Source organism: Myxine glutinosa, chromosome 2 (assembly GCF_964187855.1).
Source record: "Myxine glutinosa chromosome 2, kmMyxGlut1.1, whole genome shotgun sequence".
NCBI classification, from domain to species: Eukaryota; Metazoa; Chordata; class Myxini; order Myxiniformes; family Myxinidae; genus Myxine; species Myxine glutinosa.
This window is the reverse complement of record NC_136262.1, coordinates 233,508,320-233,526,048: the sequence shown is the minus strand read 5'-3', so window position 1 is coordinate 233,526,048 and position 17,729 is coordinate 233,508,320. Positions and strand designations below refer to the sequence as shown.

The following is a 17,729-nucleotide window of genomic DNA, read 5'->3' as shown; positions in this document are numbered from 1 at the left end:
TCTTATTCGGCACAATTCCGCTCCTTGCGGTTGCAAAGAAGTAAGGTGATCACGGCCGTGTAAAATACGAGCGTCACACGAGCCACGTGCAACGTCGTACGCGAGCAAAATGGCAGTTTACAACCAGACGGATGAGGGCCATCGATGGGATAACAGGAAGCAAGGAGGATCCATCGTGTCCTTGATTGATAAAGACCAAAATTATTTTCATTTGCACATTTTGGAAACGACGCCATGACACAGCACGACAAATGAAATCATCACCGTCACACGTTCAGCAACAAAAATGTGAAGAAATACGAAATATTTTATTAACGAATCTTTCCGCATGCGACAAGACAACACGTACACGTAACTCAAACCAGGAACCTAATTACACCATGCTCTTGCATGTTTATGCCATTCCAGCGTCGACTCATACTGCAAAGTTAAATGCTCATTATTGGAAAGGGTGCAAAACAAAGTAAGTGTAGTCATTTCTTGTTCACCGAATGGAGTTGGTCCCTCTGTTCACCGAGTTTTTGTGTATTTTCCATCCACATGCACTGCAACAAAACAACATTTGAACGGTCATTGTGGATCGCATGTACATAATGGGCTTTTCGGTGCAAAGAGCACAAAACGCCGACGCAACAAATGTTTGACACAATAAAACACCGGCATGAGCACGTGAAGTTTTGGGCCACACCGTCACCGACCTATCGTCGTGTGACACCTTGGACATCAAGATGGACCGGTCATGTCTGCGGGCTGCAATGTTTTCTTATAACGATTATCAAATTGTGGAGAACACAACGTGATGGCCCAGGGGGCAGGAAAGGAGAGGCTGGGGGCTTTTGATATAAGCAGCAATTTAGTCTTGGTAAAACAGAAGAAAGAAAGTGACATGGAAGAAAAGTATAAAGAACGAGTGTATTTTGATGTGAACTACAACGACACTCGACAGAGCGCATACCTCCGCCAGGCTTAACCGTCTACGTTTTGTATCCCACTAATAGGCCTGATCTGCATGCGGACCTGATCCAAAATCAAATCGGCTAGTTCTCGTCATCCATCCAACTCTTCCACAAAGTTGTGTCATAACTCGTCCACAACTTTTTGAGATATCCTTCTTGGAGACGGACAAACTGGGGTGAATACATAACCCCATCAACATTTGGTGGTGGAGGCAACGAGGTCGTTCATTTTTTTTTTTTTCACTTTTGTGGAAAGTAAGAAGTTCCCTTCGTGTTCGTCCCTCACAGTCATTCTTTCCCACATCACTTATTTCTCCAAGTCTCCTTCTATTTTGCCCCTCGACTCCACTGTTGGTGTGGCTGCCGATGACCGACACAAACTCACAACCCACCTATGTTGGCAGGCATCCTGCCTCACCATCTATGACGTGACACTGCAACCAGACAGGCTGCCGTCAAAGCAGCTGAGCAACCTGCACAGTGCACACCCTTGGCATCACCAATCCTAGGAGAACTGCAAGTACAACAACTCGAGAGGCACAAGCCCTTCATCCAGTTGAACAACAGGTAGGGCAGACAACAGTGGCTCATCTGCGAGTGGAGGACGCAGCCCGTTGGTAGATTGCGACAAATGCTGCTAATCTCTGTCACTTACTGACTACCGCCTACTACACAAGGAGTGGTGTCATGTGAACAGTCTACGGGCAGGTGTTGGGTGCTTCAACCTACGCATGCGCTCCAAGAACCTGGCCGACATTGCTGTGAGATGCAGAGGGCAAACCACTTGGTGGAGGAGAGCCCCATGCACCACCTTGATGGAGGATGGAATTCGCTGCAACAGCTCACTGTGCCATCCCATGAGCGACTGAGGACCATTCCCATTGCACAAGCTACTTTTCTCAAATCAAACCACATGAAAAAGGAAGGCTCTTGGTGTGCTCTCTCTTCCCGTCTTCAATTTCCCCACCTCCTCCTCTCTGCTATTACGTCATGATACATTTTGCGTTGTCTTCCATGAGCCTTGACACCGTATACAAGAAAGAAAAATTTAACCAGACTCTGCTGTGATGATATGAGCGTCCGTTCCGAGTCTGGGAGGTCAGCGGTTCGAACATCGGCCAACTCATACCAAAGACTTTTAAAATGGTACTTGTGGCTTCCTTGCTTGATGTCCAGCATTTCAAAGGTTAAGAGTATGGACAATCTCCACAGGTTGACATAAATGGGGAGGAGAAAACTCCTTAGGAAATGTGTGTGGCAGCTCCACTATGAGGCTTAGACCCTGTGAAAAAAGATATATATATATATGGACGAATGTGACAAAGAAAAATTTAGTGAAGACGTTCATTGAGGTTGCACATTGTGCCAGAAACGTTGCCAACAAACGAATTAAACAAAACCAACAGGCAGGCACAAAATGAGGTAAGAGGGCTTTTTTGTAATAAATAAATTTAAAAAAAATTGGGAAGGGGTTAGAACAAGGCTGGGAATTGGAATGGTAAGATAGGAGGAAAGAATGATGAGTAGATTTATTATTTAGGAGTTAAATTGATGGGTCTAAACTGCAGGCAGAGCATTAAAGATCAAAATAATCAGTCAGGTATGCAAAAAGACACAGTGATAAGGACACAATACGAAGAAAAGCGGATAACAATCTATGGCAAGTCAAATCCACAACAGGGTACAGCACTTGGATTTGGAAATATGTCATAAAGAACAGATCTGAAAAGCTTCCTCCAATGGAAAAGTGGACAAGGTTTCTTTCCTGTCGGACCATTATGTATATACAGTGCCTTCAATAAGTATTCACACCGCTTGACCTTTTACCATTTTGTTGTGTTGCACCCTGAATTTTAAATGGATTAAAAACATTTTTGTGTCACTGTTCCACCCGTAATACAACAATAAGAAAATTTGACAAATCAATTAAAAATGAAAAGCTGAAATGTCTTGGAGTCGATAAGTATTCAACCCCTTTCTGATGACACTCCAAATTGAGCTCAGGTGCTTCCAGTTTGCTTTGATCATCCTTGTGATGTCTCTACAACTTGATTGGAGTCCACCTGTGTCCAATTCAATTGATTGGACATGATGTAGAAAGAAACACCTTTCCATACAAGGTTCCACAGTTGGCAGTGTAAGTAGCTCTACCATGAAGTCCAAGGAATTGTCCGTAGAACTCCGAGATAGAATTGGGAAGGAGGCGTAGATCTGTGGAAGGGAATAAAACAATTTCTAGTGTTGAAAGATACCAAGAGCACAGTGAGCTCCGTCATTAGGAAATGGACAAAATATGGAACAACCCCGACTCTTCCTAAAGCTGGCCGTTCGACCATAAACTGAGCAACCGGGCAAGAAGGACCTGGGTCAGGGAGGTGACCAAGATCCCAATGACGACTCTGACAGAACTACAGACTTCCTTGGCTGAGATGGGAGAACCTGGCGGAAGGACAACAGTCTCGGCATCACTTCACAAATCGAGGCTTTATGGGAGTGCAGCCAGACGGAAGCCACTCCTGAGAAAAAGGCACATGACAAAACACCTGGAGTTTGCAAAAAGGCATGAGAAAGACTCACGAGCACGAAGCTAAATATTCTGTGGTCTGATAAGATGAAAATTGAACTCTTTGGCCTGAATGCAAAGCACTAAGTCTGGCGGAAACCGAGCACAGTGCATCACCCATCTAACACGAAATACGCACCATTATATGGTTCATAATTGGATGCAAGTTATCAAACTGATACGTGCATCCTACATTGTGGCTTATTCATGTTCATTTGAAATAAATACGTGCGTAGTTTGGACTGACAAAAGTTTAAAAAGACACATACAGTACATGAGCTATGTAGAAGGTTTGAAGAAGAAACTTCAGCACATTATACAAAGTGTATCCACAAGATAAGAAATGCAGTCATTTATGTATATACGTATGTATACATTAAAGGATTACCATTATCCTCTCGACGTTTAGCAGGGACTCTTGATAATCAACGACCTGCTTTACGTTGACATTGAAGACTGCTATTTCCTCCTGCAGGTCCTTCGTCGCAACCTGAAACTCTAGGATGGGGGGAAACAGGGCAAAACAATAATTCGCGTGAGGGCAAACCAATAATTTAACAGGGATTGGGTGGTTGTGCAAATGGGGTCGTGTAGTTGCGCACAGAGGGTCACGTGGTTGTGCAAATGGGGTCGTGCGGTTGCGCACAGAGGGTCGTGAGGTTGCGCACAGAGGGTCGTGAGGTTGCGCACAGAGGGTCGTGAGGTTGCGCACAGAGGGTCGTGCGGTTGCGCACAGAGGGTCGTGCGGTTGCGCACAGAGGGTCGTGCGGTTGCGCACAGAGGGCCGTGCGGTTGCGCACAGAGGGCCGTGCGGTTGCGCACAGAGGGCCGTGCGGTTGCGCACAGAGGGCCGTGCGGTTGCGCACAGAGGGCCGTGCGGTTGCGCACAGAGGGCCGTGCGGTTGCGCACAGAGGGCCGTGCGGTTGCGCACAGAGGGGGGCCGTGCGGTTGCGCACAGAGGGCCGTGCGGTTGCGCACAGAGGGCCGTGCGGTTGCGCACAGAGGGCCGTGCGGTTGCGCACAGAGGGCCGTGCGGTTGCGCACAGAGGGCCGTGCGGTTGCGCACAGAGGGTCTTGCGGTTGCGCACAGAGGGTCGTGTGGTTGCGCACAGAGGGTCGTGTGGTTGCGCACAGAGGGTCGTGTGGTTGCGCACAGAGGGTCGTGCTGTTGCACACAGGTGGGGGGGGTGGGTGACGGTGTGGAGGGGGTCACATAAGGAGCTCACACGGTTGCATATGGTACGGTTGTGCACATGGGGGTCACGCTGTTGCACAGCGTATGGGAGGCGGGGGGGGGGGGGGGGGGGGTGTCATGCGGCTGTGCCTGACGAGGATGGGGGGGGGGGGTCGTGTGATTGTGCCTGACGAGGATGGGGGGGGGGGTCGTGTGATTGTGCCCGACGATGGTGGGGGCGTTGTGGGGGGGGGAGGAGGGAGTCATGCAGTTGCATACATGGGGGTCACGTTGCGCACAAGCGCGGGGTGGTGGGAGTATGCAGTTGTGCACAGCTGAACGAGGTGGAGGGGGTCATGCGATTGTGTACGACAGGGGTGGGGGGAGGGGGGATGAAGAGGAGTCGTGCGGTTGCATACATGGGGGTTACATGCGGTTGCGCACAAGCTGGGGGTGGGGAGGGCATGTGGTTGTGCACGGCCGAACGAGGTTGAGGGGTCATGCGATTGTTTACGACAGGGGAGGGGGGGGGGGGGGGAAAGAGGGATAGTGCGGTTGCATACATGGGGGTTACATGCGGTTGTGCACGAGCGGAGGCTGGGGGGAATGCGGTTGTGCACAAGCGGGGGGTGGGGAGGGCATGCGGTTGCACATGAGTGGGGGGGGGGGGGGGGAGATGCGTTTGTGCACAAGCAGGGGGTGGGGAGAATGTGGTTGCACACAAGCAGGGGGTGGGGGGAATGCGGTTGCGCACAAGCGGGGGGTGGGGGGGGGAATGCAGTTGCACACAAGCGGGGGGTGAGGGGAATGCGGTTGAGCACAAGTGGGGGGTAGGGAGGAATGCGTTTGCGCACATGCGGGGGGTGGGGGGAATGCGTTTGCGCACATGCGGGGGGTGGGGGGAATGCGGTTGCGCACAAGCGGGGTGTGGGGGGAATGCGGTTGCGCACAAGCGGGGGGTGGGGGGGAATGCTGTTGTGCACGAGCAGGGGGTGGGGGGGGGGGGTGCGGTTGCGCACAAGCGGGGGGTGGGGGGAATGCGGTTGCGCACAAGCAGGGGGCGGGGGGAATGCGGTTGCGCACAAGCGGGGGGTGGGGGGGAATGCGGTTGCGCACAAGCGGGGGGTGGGGGGAATGCGGTTGCGCACAAGCGGGGGGTGGGGGAATGCGGTTGCACACAAGCGGGGGGTGGGGGACATGCGGTTGCGCACAAGCGGGGGGTGGGGGACATGCGGTTGCGCACAAGCGGGGGGTGGGGGACATGCGGTTGCGCACAAGCGGGGGGTGGAGGGACATGCGGTTGCGCACAAGCGGGGGGTGGGGGACATGCGGTTGCCCACGAGCGGGGGGTGGGGGACATGTGGTTGCCCACGAGCGGGCGGTGGGGGACATGCGGTTGCCCACGAGCGGGGGGTAGGGAAGGAGGAGGGGGATGAAAGGAAATAGTTGACTAGTTGTACATGTTGTAAAATTCCGCGTGGTTGCGTACATGGGATTGGGGTTGCATGCGGTTACACACATGGGTGCACAGGGGGCCGTGTTGTGTACAGGAAGGATAAACCATTACAACGAAGAGCACGTACAGAGAGGGTATCACTGGATGAGGTTTGAGAAGATTTACAATAATCGGGAAGACAAATGTTCAATGTGTATTTGCTCGCGGAATACATTCAATGGACCATCTGTTGGGGTCATCGGGGGCAAAACAATTTAAATTCTCTCATATCACGACTTTGGTTAATAATAAAACACCGAACGTGTAACCCAACACTAACCTCGAATAAGCTGCGCCCTGTACAAACCCGCCATACCCCCGCAGCTACGTCACTTCCCGCCAACGGATCACGTGTCAAGCTTCTCATTGGCCAAATTACTCCACGCCCGTTCAATTCACCAATCACGAGCCGATCTTGGACAACGTCACATAAATTATTGCATCATTAAGGTCAAGATTCGAAGGACCGCCTCGAAATGTTGTTTATGTTGCTCCTGAAAATCGCTGATATAAAATATAAACGAGCACATGTTACACATCTCTCTGCAACGATGACTTTTGGTCTTACAAACACCGCACAAAATATGTAGCGCCCCTGTGGTGTATTTACAGCTAGAGCTGTAAATTCCCCATCTCACCCGTTCAGCGCAAACCTTTCTTTAAACTGTGTAAATTAAAATCACCGACAGGTTTTATATAACAGGTGTTGTCTGAAATAGGTTGTGGTAACTGTCTCAAATATTTACTTTTAAATTGATTAACGACGCATGCTGCACTCGGTACGATTTCGTGCCCGCAAAGCATCTCTGGGAGCCCGTGTACAGTAGTCAGCTGCTCAGGAACTTGTGCGGCGATGCTTTTGCGAGGCAGTCGTGCGCTGGGCCGGCTGGGGCCGGCATTGAGAGCTCTCTCACGAAGGTTCCACGGCGACCTAGCGCCTAGCATCGGTTCTGTGCACGACATGTCCTCTGCGCTTTACCAGGTCAGCGCTTGCTGCTGTGACCTGGCCGCTGCGTGATGAAATATACACCTGAAATCATGACGGTCCTCTGTTAATCTCATATGAAATCGAGTGTATATTTATGTCAGTACCGGTAAATGTTCACATGAACGATATTTTACCTATAAAGCTATTTCATTGGTTGTCGCCGACACGTTGAACAAATTCAAAATTCCTGCCTAACCTGCAGGGGGCACCTGCATCACAGGGCACGGCCGTGCTCTCGCCAATGATGCAACCAGCAGCCATGTGCTGTGCACTAATTAATGAATCCTTATGTGGTGAGCTGTCGAGCCTGGTTTCGAATCTCGACCCAACTGCTGTCATCCAGGTGTTTCGCTTTACAGGGTGAATCAACAATGTGTGTGCCATGTGGCTCCCTGAATAACTTGAAAATTGCTACCCCAAACTACAGGGGGCACTGCATCAGCGGCACAGCTGTGCCCCCAGGAGTGCTGCACACGGATGCATGAATCATTATTGACGTCATTATCGAGACAATGTGGGTTAGGGGTAGGAAATCTGATCTGATCAGGGGGTGGGGGTAGGAAATCTGATCTGATCAGGGGGTGGGGGTAGGAAATCTGATCTGATCAGGGGGTGGGGGTAGGAAATCTGATCTGATCAGGGGGTGGGGGTGGGAAATGTGATCTGATCAGGGGGTGGGGGTGGGAAATCTGATCAGGGGGTGGGGGTGGGAAATCTGATCAGGGGGTGTGGGTGGGAAATCTGATCAGGGGGTGGGGGTGGGGGTGGGAAATCTGATCTAATCAGGGGGGTGGGGTGGGAAATCTGATCTGATCAGGGGGTGGGAAATCTGATCTAATCAGGGGGTGGGGGTGGGAAATCTGATCTGATCAGGGGGTGGGGTGGGAAATCTGATCTGATGTGGGGGTGGGAAATCTGATCTGATCAGGGGGATGGGGGTAGGAAATCTGATCTGATCAGGGGGTGGGGGTAGGAAATCTGATCTGATCAGGGGGTGGGGGTAGGAAATCTGATCTGATCAGGGGGTGGGGGTAGGAAATCTGATCTGATCAGGGGGTGGGGGTAGGAAATCTGATCTGATCAGGGGGTGGGGGTGGGAAATCTGATCTGATCAGGGGGTGGGGTGGAAAATCGGATCTGATCAGGGGGTGGGAAATCTGATCTGATCAGGGGTGGGGGTGGGAAATCTGATCAGGGGGTGGGGGTGGGAAATCTGATCTGATCAGGGGGTGGGGGTGGGAAATCTGATTTGATGTGGGGGTGGGAAATCTGATCTGATCAGGGGGTGGGGGTAGGAAATCTGATCTGATCAGGGGGTGGGGGTAGGAAATCTGATCTGATCAGGGGGTGGGGGTAGGAAATCTGATCTGATCAGGGGGTGGGGGTAGGAAATCTGATCTGATCAGGGGGTGGGGGTGGGAAATCTGATCTGATCAGGGGGTGGGGTGGAAAATCGGATCTGATCAGGGGGTGGGAAATCTGATCTGATCAGGGGTGGGGGTGGGAAATCTGATCAGGGGGTGGGGGTGGGAAATCTGATCTGATCAGGGGGTGGGGGTGGGAAATCTGATTTGATGTGGGGGTGGGAAATCTGATCTGATCAGGGGGTTGGGTTGGGAAATCTGATCTGATCAGGGGGTGGGGGTGGGAAATCTGATCTGATCAGGGAGTGGGGGTGGGAAATCTGATCTGATCAGGGAGTGGCGGTGGGAAATCTGATCTGATCAGGGGGTGGGGGTGGGAAATCTGATCTGATCAGGGGGTGGGGGTGGGAAATCTGATCTGATCAGGGGGTGGGGTGGGAAATCTGATCTGATCAGGGGGTGGGGGTGGGAAATCTGATCTGATCAGGGGGTGGTGTGGGAAATCTGATCTGATCAGGGGGTAGGGGTGGGAGATCTGATCAGGGGGTGGGGGTGGGAAATCTGATCTGATCTGGGGGTGGGGGTTGGAGATCTGATCAGGGGGTGGGGGTGGGAAATCTGATCTGGGGGTGGGGGTGGGAAATCTGATCTGATCAGGTGGTGGGGTGGGAAATCTGATCTGATCAGGGGGTGGGGGTGGGAACTCTGATCTGATCAGCGGGTGGGGGTGGGAAATCTGATCTGATGTGGGGGTGGGGAATATTTCTGATCAGGGGGTGGGGTGGGGAATCTGATCTGATCATGGGGTGGGGGTGGGAAATCTGATCTGATCTGAGGGTGGGGGTGGGAAATATGATCTGGGGGTGGGGGTGGGAGATCTGATGTGGGGGTGGGAAATCTAATCTGGGGGTGGGGGTGTGAGATCTGATCTGGGGGTGGGGTTGGGAAATCTGATCAGGGGGTGGGGGTGGGAAATCTGATCTGATGTGGGGGTGGGAGATCTGATCTGATGTGGGGGTGGGAGATCTGATCTGATGTCAGGGTGAGAGATCTGATCTGATCAGGGGGTGGGTGTGGGAAATCTTATCTGATCAGGGGGTGGGAGTGGGAAATCTGATCTGATCAGGGGGTGGGGATGGGAAATCTGATCTGATCAGGGGGTGGGGGTGGGAAATCTGATCTGATCAGGGGTAGAGGTGGGAAATCTGATCTGATCTGGGGGTGGGGGTGGGAGATCTGATCAGGGGGTGGGGGTGGGAAATATGATCTGGGGGTGGGGTTGGGAGATCTGATGTGGGGGTAGGAAATTTGATCTGGGGGTGGGGGTGTGAGATCTGATCTGGGGGTGGGGGTGGGAAATCTGATCAGGGGGTGGGGGTGGGAAATCTGGTCTGATGCGGGGGTGGGAGATCTGATCTGATGTAGGGGTGGGAGATCTGATCAGGGGGTGGGGGTGGGAAATCTTCAAACTTCAAACAAACATAATGGTATCACCCCAGATGCTTGCAGGAAGAATAGTTGTACAGGTACAATGGTTGACAGGATAGGTAAAATCTAAAGCCGACCTGCGGGAAGGTAAAATATTCAGTCCAAACAGAATTTCCACTCATCTGCATTAACTACAAAAGCCTGGTGTTGGCTTGGCGGTTAGGGCGCAGGCTTGGGATCCTAGGATCCTGAGTTCGAATCCCGGTCGATCGCTGAATTAACGCCAGGGGGGTTGACTCAGCCTGTCATCCTTCCAAGGTCGGCAAATTGAGTACCAGCTTGCTGGGATGAATGATCCCGGCGTGTACCCCGATTTAGAATAGGTACACCGTATCCCTGCACCGCATCGTAAGAGGTGACTAATGGTTGGCGTCAGGAAGGGCATCTGGCCATAAAAACATTGCCTCAAACAGGGAACCATGATTGTCATGGGGCCCGCAAGGCTAACCCCCGCTTTAGCGGGGAAACATGGCCTTAAAACGATCATTCATTCATTCATTCTGCATTAACTACAAGTCAAAATGTAATGAAAATATGTCATTGCTGAACTTCGTTGCATTGCACAATATTGCACTATGCACAGCAACATTAAAGTGGTGATAAAAAATATTACCGACATAAGCCTCGGGTGCAGAAAATTGCCAGACCATTTTGAACATACCTCCTGTTTTCACGCCGGTCACATGGGCTAATATTGGAAGGCCTTGAGCGGTTGAGGCAAGTATTGCAAGATTCCCACATTGTGTACCTCAGTGACTGAAGGATTATGTTTTATGTTTGATGAACAGCGACCTTTATGAAGGGGGGTTATGTTTTCACCTCTGTTTGTCTGTCTGTTTCTCTGTGAGCAGGATATCTCAAAAAGTTGTTGCCGGACAAAAAGTTGTCGGACAAAACTTGGGGGACAGGTTGGGTGTTTGACAAGGACGAATTAATTAGATTTTGTTGAAGATCCAGATCCAGATCCGGATACTGGAATTTTCAAAGTGATTCTTCACCATTGAGGGATAGGGCCAAAACGATATACACTCGGACCCCGCTATTCGCGGGGGATACGTTCCTGGAAAATCCGCGAATAGCGAAACCCGCAAATAGTGGGGCATTGTTTCAATGGAAAAAGGGGGGATAGGTTCCTGAGTCATGAAAATCCGTGAATATAGAGGACCAAGCTGCGAATAGTGAGGCAAAATCCGCGAAGGGTGAGGCAAAATCCGCGAATGGCGAGGCAAATTCTGCGATTGTCGACGATAATCCACAAAGGTTTTAGAAATACCGTATGTGAAGCTAACGGCTCGTGAAAAAGGTTTTTTTGCACCCCTGAAAAAAACGCGAATACGCGGAACACGGCCGCACATAGGGGAAAAAAAACCCGGAAATTTGCGGGACACTTTTCCGCGAATAGAGAAACGGGTCACATTTTATCACCCGCGAATACATGGAACCCACGAATAGTGGAACCGTGAATAGCGGAGTCCGACAGTATAGCATGATATATCTCAAGAAGTTGTGGACGAATTATGGCAAAACTAGGTGGATGGGTTGGTTCGGTGAGGAGGACAAGCCGATTCGATTTTGGTTCAGGTCCGGATACAGATCCGGCCTATCAGTGGGATACAAAATGTAAACTGTTCAGCCTGGAGGTATGCACTATACAGAGTGATGTTCTAGTTTTGTTGAGAATATTTGTGCTTTGTTGGATTGAGGATGAATTAACACTGATCAGAGAAAAATTCTTGATGTTTTTTTGTTGCTTACTTTTGATAACGTCTGGAAGGTAAATAAAGGAAGAATCATTTACGACATTAAATCAATTCATATATATCACATGAAATCCATGTGTTATATACTGTTGCTGCCATCAGGTTCATCCAGTTTCCCAGTCCAAGTGCCAACGAACCGCGTCAGAGCAGTCGTGACTGCCAACTGATTCGATCGTTCTGAGTTGGATCACAGACCTGTTTGCAATGATACTGTACTCCAATCGAATCACCGAGCCAGGCGATGCATCATGCTGGTCGGTGTCATGCTCCCACTACAATGATGACGACCAAGCGAATCACCAGATTTTGACACGGTTTTGTCCTGGGTGCTAATCACCTAGGCCCATTATGCCTCCTCAGGAGATAGACAAGATAGATGGCACAAGACAGGAAATACCACAGTTTACTCCCGGTAGGACTCAGGGAATTCCAAGAGGCGACTCGGCTTGTCATGGGCAGTCTCGGCTATGACCGGAGCTGGCATGAGCAGGTAGTAGGGGCGTGGCCTCTTGGGTGGGGGTGTGGCTGCCGGATGTTCTGCAAAGGCTCGTTATGTGGGGGACCTCCGAAGATGCACTAGTGTAGCCTCGACAGCTAAGTGCCCTTCACGAATTCCCACCCCACGGAGCCTGGTCACACCTTTTGTAGAAGTAGCTCCCACCCAATTTCATGATGCGATCAGCCCCTCCCCGCTCAGCCACTATCGGCATTTTGCCCGATCCGTCAGCGGGACTGACTGGTACTCTACCCTGACACCCAACCAGGCACTCAGCGCTTTTGGCCGCTTCACTGTCATGGCTGATTTCCCGCCTAAACTCATGCCACCAGCCTGTCTACAACAAACAACAACAGGCATTTTAAGGCCATTTTCCCTGCTAGAGCAGGGGGTAGCCTTGCGGGCCCCATGACGATCTGCTCCATTTTGCCCTATTTTCTGCATCTCCCCTTGTTAACCCCCTTGCCCACATTTCTTCTTCCACCACCTTTAGCCAAGTCTTTATCAGTCTTCCCCGTCCTCTACTTCCTTTTACATTCATTTCCATCACTCTTCTCAACCACCCCTGATGACCCCTGATGCACTCTCCATCACTGACCCCTGATGCACTCCCACCTTCACCTCAAACTCACCACTGTTCCCGTCCTTCGTCCTTACAGCTGTGCTGCTGTGCTGCCACCAGCCTGTCTGATGCTTCAAAATACCATTTATAACAGATTACAAAGGTTATATAATGAAAAAGGGTGTGAAGAGAAAGGGGTTTCAGACACACATGTGGTCAAGGTTGACAGCGTCTTTCTACACATAAAATGCCACGAATTCTATGTCACAATCAAATTACCTCATGCTTACTCCAATGCATGCAATATGGGAAATAACTATCGCTATACTATGCAAAGTTACCACATGGAAGGTATTGCCACAACAATACTTTTCTCATTCACCAGTGACAATTTCTCCATCTCCATGTCATTTCGTTTGCTACTCAATTGCTTATTCAAATAAATGTGTCTCTTTAATCCAGACTCTTAGATATCAAGGTAGGCTATGAGCCAGACCCCCCAAATTGACCGGTCGGTACCATACAGATGGAATAAAGGCTCATTGTGATTTTTAGCAAGATATATGTCCCTAGATATGAAAAAAAGTGATAGCAGTGTATAACTCTCGGCCATCTCTGTGTTATCACCCGAAATATTATTATACGCCTGCTTCGCTTCGCCAAAAAATGTGATATTTGCTAAAATTGGAATAAATATGTTTTTAAGGACCACAGAGTGCCGAGATCGAGATCGAGATCGTATTTGTTCGAGAGATCATGATAAACCTAGAGTGTGGAGCAAGTTTGCATGCATTGTGAAATATAATGTAGCTGATGTTACAAACCTACTTTAGGATACTAGCTAATACCAAAAATTACACTGAGATACCAAAAGTAGTAGACGAATAAACCTAAAATGTTCAAAAGCTATGTTTCGTTCCAAAATATCAAAATTAGGGGGTATGGTTGAACATATTTTGAACTTTGCCAAAATATGTGCCCCAAACAACCACCATATTACAAAGTAATGATATATTCCAATGCAGTGGTTCCTTGTGAAGATTTTGAGGGGTCAAATGTTACTCTGGGAGTTTTCATTTTTGAAATATTGACAAAAATGTACAATGTGAATTCTGAACTCGAAGCGATTTCGACCACTTTTTCACTAAATGTAACATATTTTTTGTCATTATATCAATATTTTGATAAATAACCCCCACAAATGTTCTATATTTGTATTACTATATTAGTTGGCACCAGTATGCAAATTATTGGCACTCTGTGGTCCTTAAAAACATTTATTCCAATTTTAGCAAATATCACATTTTTTGGCGAAGCGAAGCGGGCATATAATAATATTTCGGGTGATAACACAGAGATGGCCGAGAGTTATACACTGCTATCACTTTTTTTTCATATCTAGGGACATATATCTTGCTAAAAATCACAATGAGCCTTACTCCATCTGTATGGTACCGACCAACCCCCTTGGCTCATAGCCTAAGGGGGTTGCCCTTGTACTCGGTAGTCCGCAGGATCACTCTGTCTTAGATTTTTCTATTTCGGATCAGGGGGCTCCCAAGAAAAGGGTCCCCCAAATCAGCAGAGGTATGAACTGCAACCTCAAGAGATGACCGTAAGCCCACTCGGGGCTATTTATGTTTCTTTATCCTAGTGAAGAAGTTGTCTTTACGGATGGGCTAATTCTCTCCGAATTGTCATAGTTTAGCAAAACTTGTTTTTTTTTTTACTTGATTTTTATGCCGCTACCGACGAAGTCTCCAGAGGCATTATGTTTTCGGGTTGTCTGTCCGGCTGTCCGTCCGTCCGTTCATCCGTGATAGGTTTTCGTTACCGCGATAACTTGAGAACGGCTGAAGGGATCTAAGTCAAAGTTGGTGCAGGTATGTATAATGAGGTAAAATTGAAATTAGATTTTGGGGTCACAAGGTCTAAGGACAAAGGTCATGTTATGCTCAGTGGTTATCAAACTTTTTTGGACTACCGTCCCCTTCTGCCCTCTTGGACCGGCCCAATGCCCCCCTTGTCCTATCGTTCGTGGTTGGACACCCAGAATTTATGTTGATAGGAAGCAAAAATAACAGAAGCCAAATATTTTCTGAATAATATTTTACTTCATTTTACTTTACTTTTTGTTTTATTTTGCACGACCTACAATGTTTCAGCAGAACAGGTCCAGGTGAGGCAAACTGGGAATCTGTTATCACAGGCCCAAATACCGTTAGTGTGAAGGGTGGGCCTGGTGATTCGCTGCGAGATTACGAACGTCTGGCTCCATCTCAGTGAGGTAGAGATGCAGATCGCCCCTCTTGGTGATGTCAAGGCGGTTTCGATACTTGGTCAGCAGCACCATCACGGCGCTGAACCCTCTTTCAACGAGGTATGATATGGGGAATGCCATCAGCAGCAGTTCTGCCTCTGTCCACATTGCGGGGTATTCGCCCCGCTCCAGAATCCAGAATTTGCCGTATTCATGCTGCGAGAATCTTGCCTTCGCCTCATCATCATTGTGGAGGTTGATAATTTCGTCCTGTAATTCACGCTTCACATCTTGAATGTCACATTTGAATGGGTTGATCACCCATGCTGGCACCGACAGTTCTAGCATGTCTCTGAAACGCTGCTCCATATCTCCACGAATCTTCTCAAGGTGATTGCAATAAACGAGCAGCTCGTCATCAGAAACAGCAGTTTCCTTTGCCAACTGGGGAAAGTGGTACATATCTCTGCGGCCGAGGGTTTCCCTGTGCAGAGTCGCCTTGGTTACGAACGCGCCGATCACTTTCTTTGCTTTAATCAGTGTCATATGGTCACCCTGGAGTTGTTTGTTGACATCATTCAGTGTACTGAATGTGTCCGTGAGGTAAGCCACATCATGCTCAATCGCATTCACTTTCTCCGATAGCTCCGTATCGATTTCCGACAGAAACTCGACCACTGTTGAGAAGAGGGCATGGAAACGGGTCAAACAAGCGCCTTTGGACAACCATCGAACTTCGGTATGCAACAGGAGCCGCTCGAATGCCTCATCGTTCTCCTGGCAAAGCTGACGAAACAGCCGATCATGCAGAGATGACACCTTGATTTTATTCACTGCTTTGATTACTGTTTGGAGTGATGTATGAAGTCTGGTGCTGAGAGCTTTTGCTACAAGATGCTGGCTTTGAACATCGTCGTTACCGTGGATCGCTTCTCAAATTTCTCTTTCAGCGATTGGAAATAGCTGACCTCTGCGCGAGCCTTATCACTGTGCTTTTTACTCAGGTGCTCGCTCAGTCGAGATGGTTTCATTGCTTCATTGGACAGCGTGATACCACACAACAAACACATCGGTAACTGTTTGTTCGTCGGAGATGGAATGAATCCATACTTGATGTATTCAACGGAATACTGACGACACTTTTTCTTTGAGGCCGACATCTTGAAGCCGACCGGACGTGAAGCTTTTTTGAATAACGAAATCAACACGCCAAAATGTCGAAAGACTAACACCCGCGCTAACACTGACTGTTCATACCTTGCCCAATGTCTGTGCTGGCAAGGCCAGGCTGTAAAGTTGAACCAGGCATGTTGAATAGTCCAGCACAAATAGAGCGTATTATATCCCACATAAAAAGATTCTTGCAAGCCGATTGGTTGAAATGGCACCACGTGACAAAAATTAGTGTTGTACTATTGGCCGCGTTGGCGGCCAATAGTATTTCGCTGGTGTCATACACTATCATGTTTGTTGCGTGAGCATGTATGGACAAGAAAATACCTACACGACATCAGCGAATATGTGATCAAAAAAACCATCCGAAGGGGGAAAGAATGTGGTCGTTGATTGGATGGCCAATTTGCCGAATGGTGCCGGGTAACCTGTTCAGACTGCAGGAAGCCCAATGAGCGCTCCAAATCGCCGCTGCTCCTCTAAATCGCCAGTGCCCCCCAAATCATTGCCAGTGCCCCCCTACCGCCCGTGGACTCTCGAGCGCCCCCTGAAAGTTCCCAGCGCCCACTGGGGGGCAGTAGGGACCACTTTGAGAACCTATATGTTAGGTAAAAATCGTGTTCCTGTGATAACTTGTGAACCAGTAATGAGATTTTGACCAAAGTTGGCACAAGTATGTATTATGATACAAAGATGAGCAGATTTGATTTTGGGGTCAAGAGGTCAAAGGTCAGAGTCTGTAATAAGTCTATAACTTGAGAACGGCTGAAGGGATCAAAGTCAAGCTTGGTACAGGTATGTATAATGATGTAAAGATGAACTGATTAGACTTTGGGGTCCTGAGGTCAAAGGTCAGAGGTCATGTCAGGTAAAAATGTGATATCTTGTGAACAGCTGAATGTATTTAAATTAAAACTTGGTACAGGTATGTATAATGATGTAAAGATGAACTGATTCGATTTTGGGGCCAAAAGGTCTAAGGTCAGAGGCCTTGTTTGGTACAAATGCTGCTACCGTGATATGTTGTGAACTAGTGATGGGATTTTGACCAATGTTGGTGAAAGTATTGTTGTGGATATGAGAATGTTTTTTTTGTTGTTGTTGTTGTTGTGTAAATTGTTGTAAAAATATCGCCCTCCTTACTCCAGTTATGTATAAAGGTCAAAGTGCGTCCCGTAATTAGTTCATAAGCACTCACGTTAGCCAATAATAGATTTCCCCCTTGTTGACAGTTATTTCCCTATTCTGTGTATTAGGCTAAGGATTTGTCTTCCATTAATTTGACACTCCATTGCACTGCATTAAATAAAGTAGATCCCTCCGACATGGCATCTTCAAAGTGCCAGGTTTGCCAGGTTTGCTGCAATTGCCAACTGCATTTGGGTGGTTTTCTTCATTCGCCATTGCTGCCCTTTAGCTGGGGCTAGCTCGAATCGCCCCAAAACCACC

The 17,729-nt window shown here is 48.8% G+C and overlaps 1 protein-coding gene and 1 long non-coding RNA gene across 2 annotated transcripts in view; one reads left to right on the top strand and one right to left on the bottom strand.

The window, feature by feature from the left end:
- Positions 1-289: 289 nt before the first annotated feature.
- LOC137420748 (uncharacterized) lies at positions 290-6,537 on the bottom strand. Its single transcript, XR_010983187.2, has 3 exons — positions 6,470-6,537; positions 3,908-4,017; positions 290-545 (listed from the first exon to the last, which is right to left on the bottom strand). It is a non-coding gene; the product is annotated as an uncharacterized LOC137420748 (long non-coding RNA).
- A 396-nt stretch (positions 6,538-6,933) lies between these two features.
- Positions 6,934-17,729, top strand: part of MCCC2 (methylcrotonyl-CoA carboxylase subunit 2) — a 208,250-nt gene continuing 197,454 nt past the window's right edge. The window contains exon 1 of the mRNA XM_068106084.2: positions 6,934-7,171. Within this exon, the coding sequence (XP_067962185.2) occupies positions 7,043-7,171 (129 nt within the window). The 5' untranslated portion in view covers positions 6,934-7,042. The remainder of the gene's footprint in view (positions 7,172-17,729) is intronic.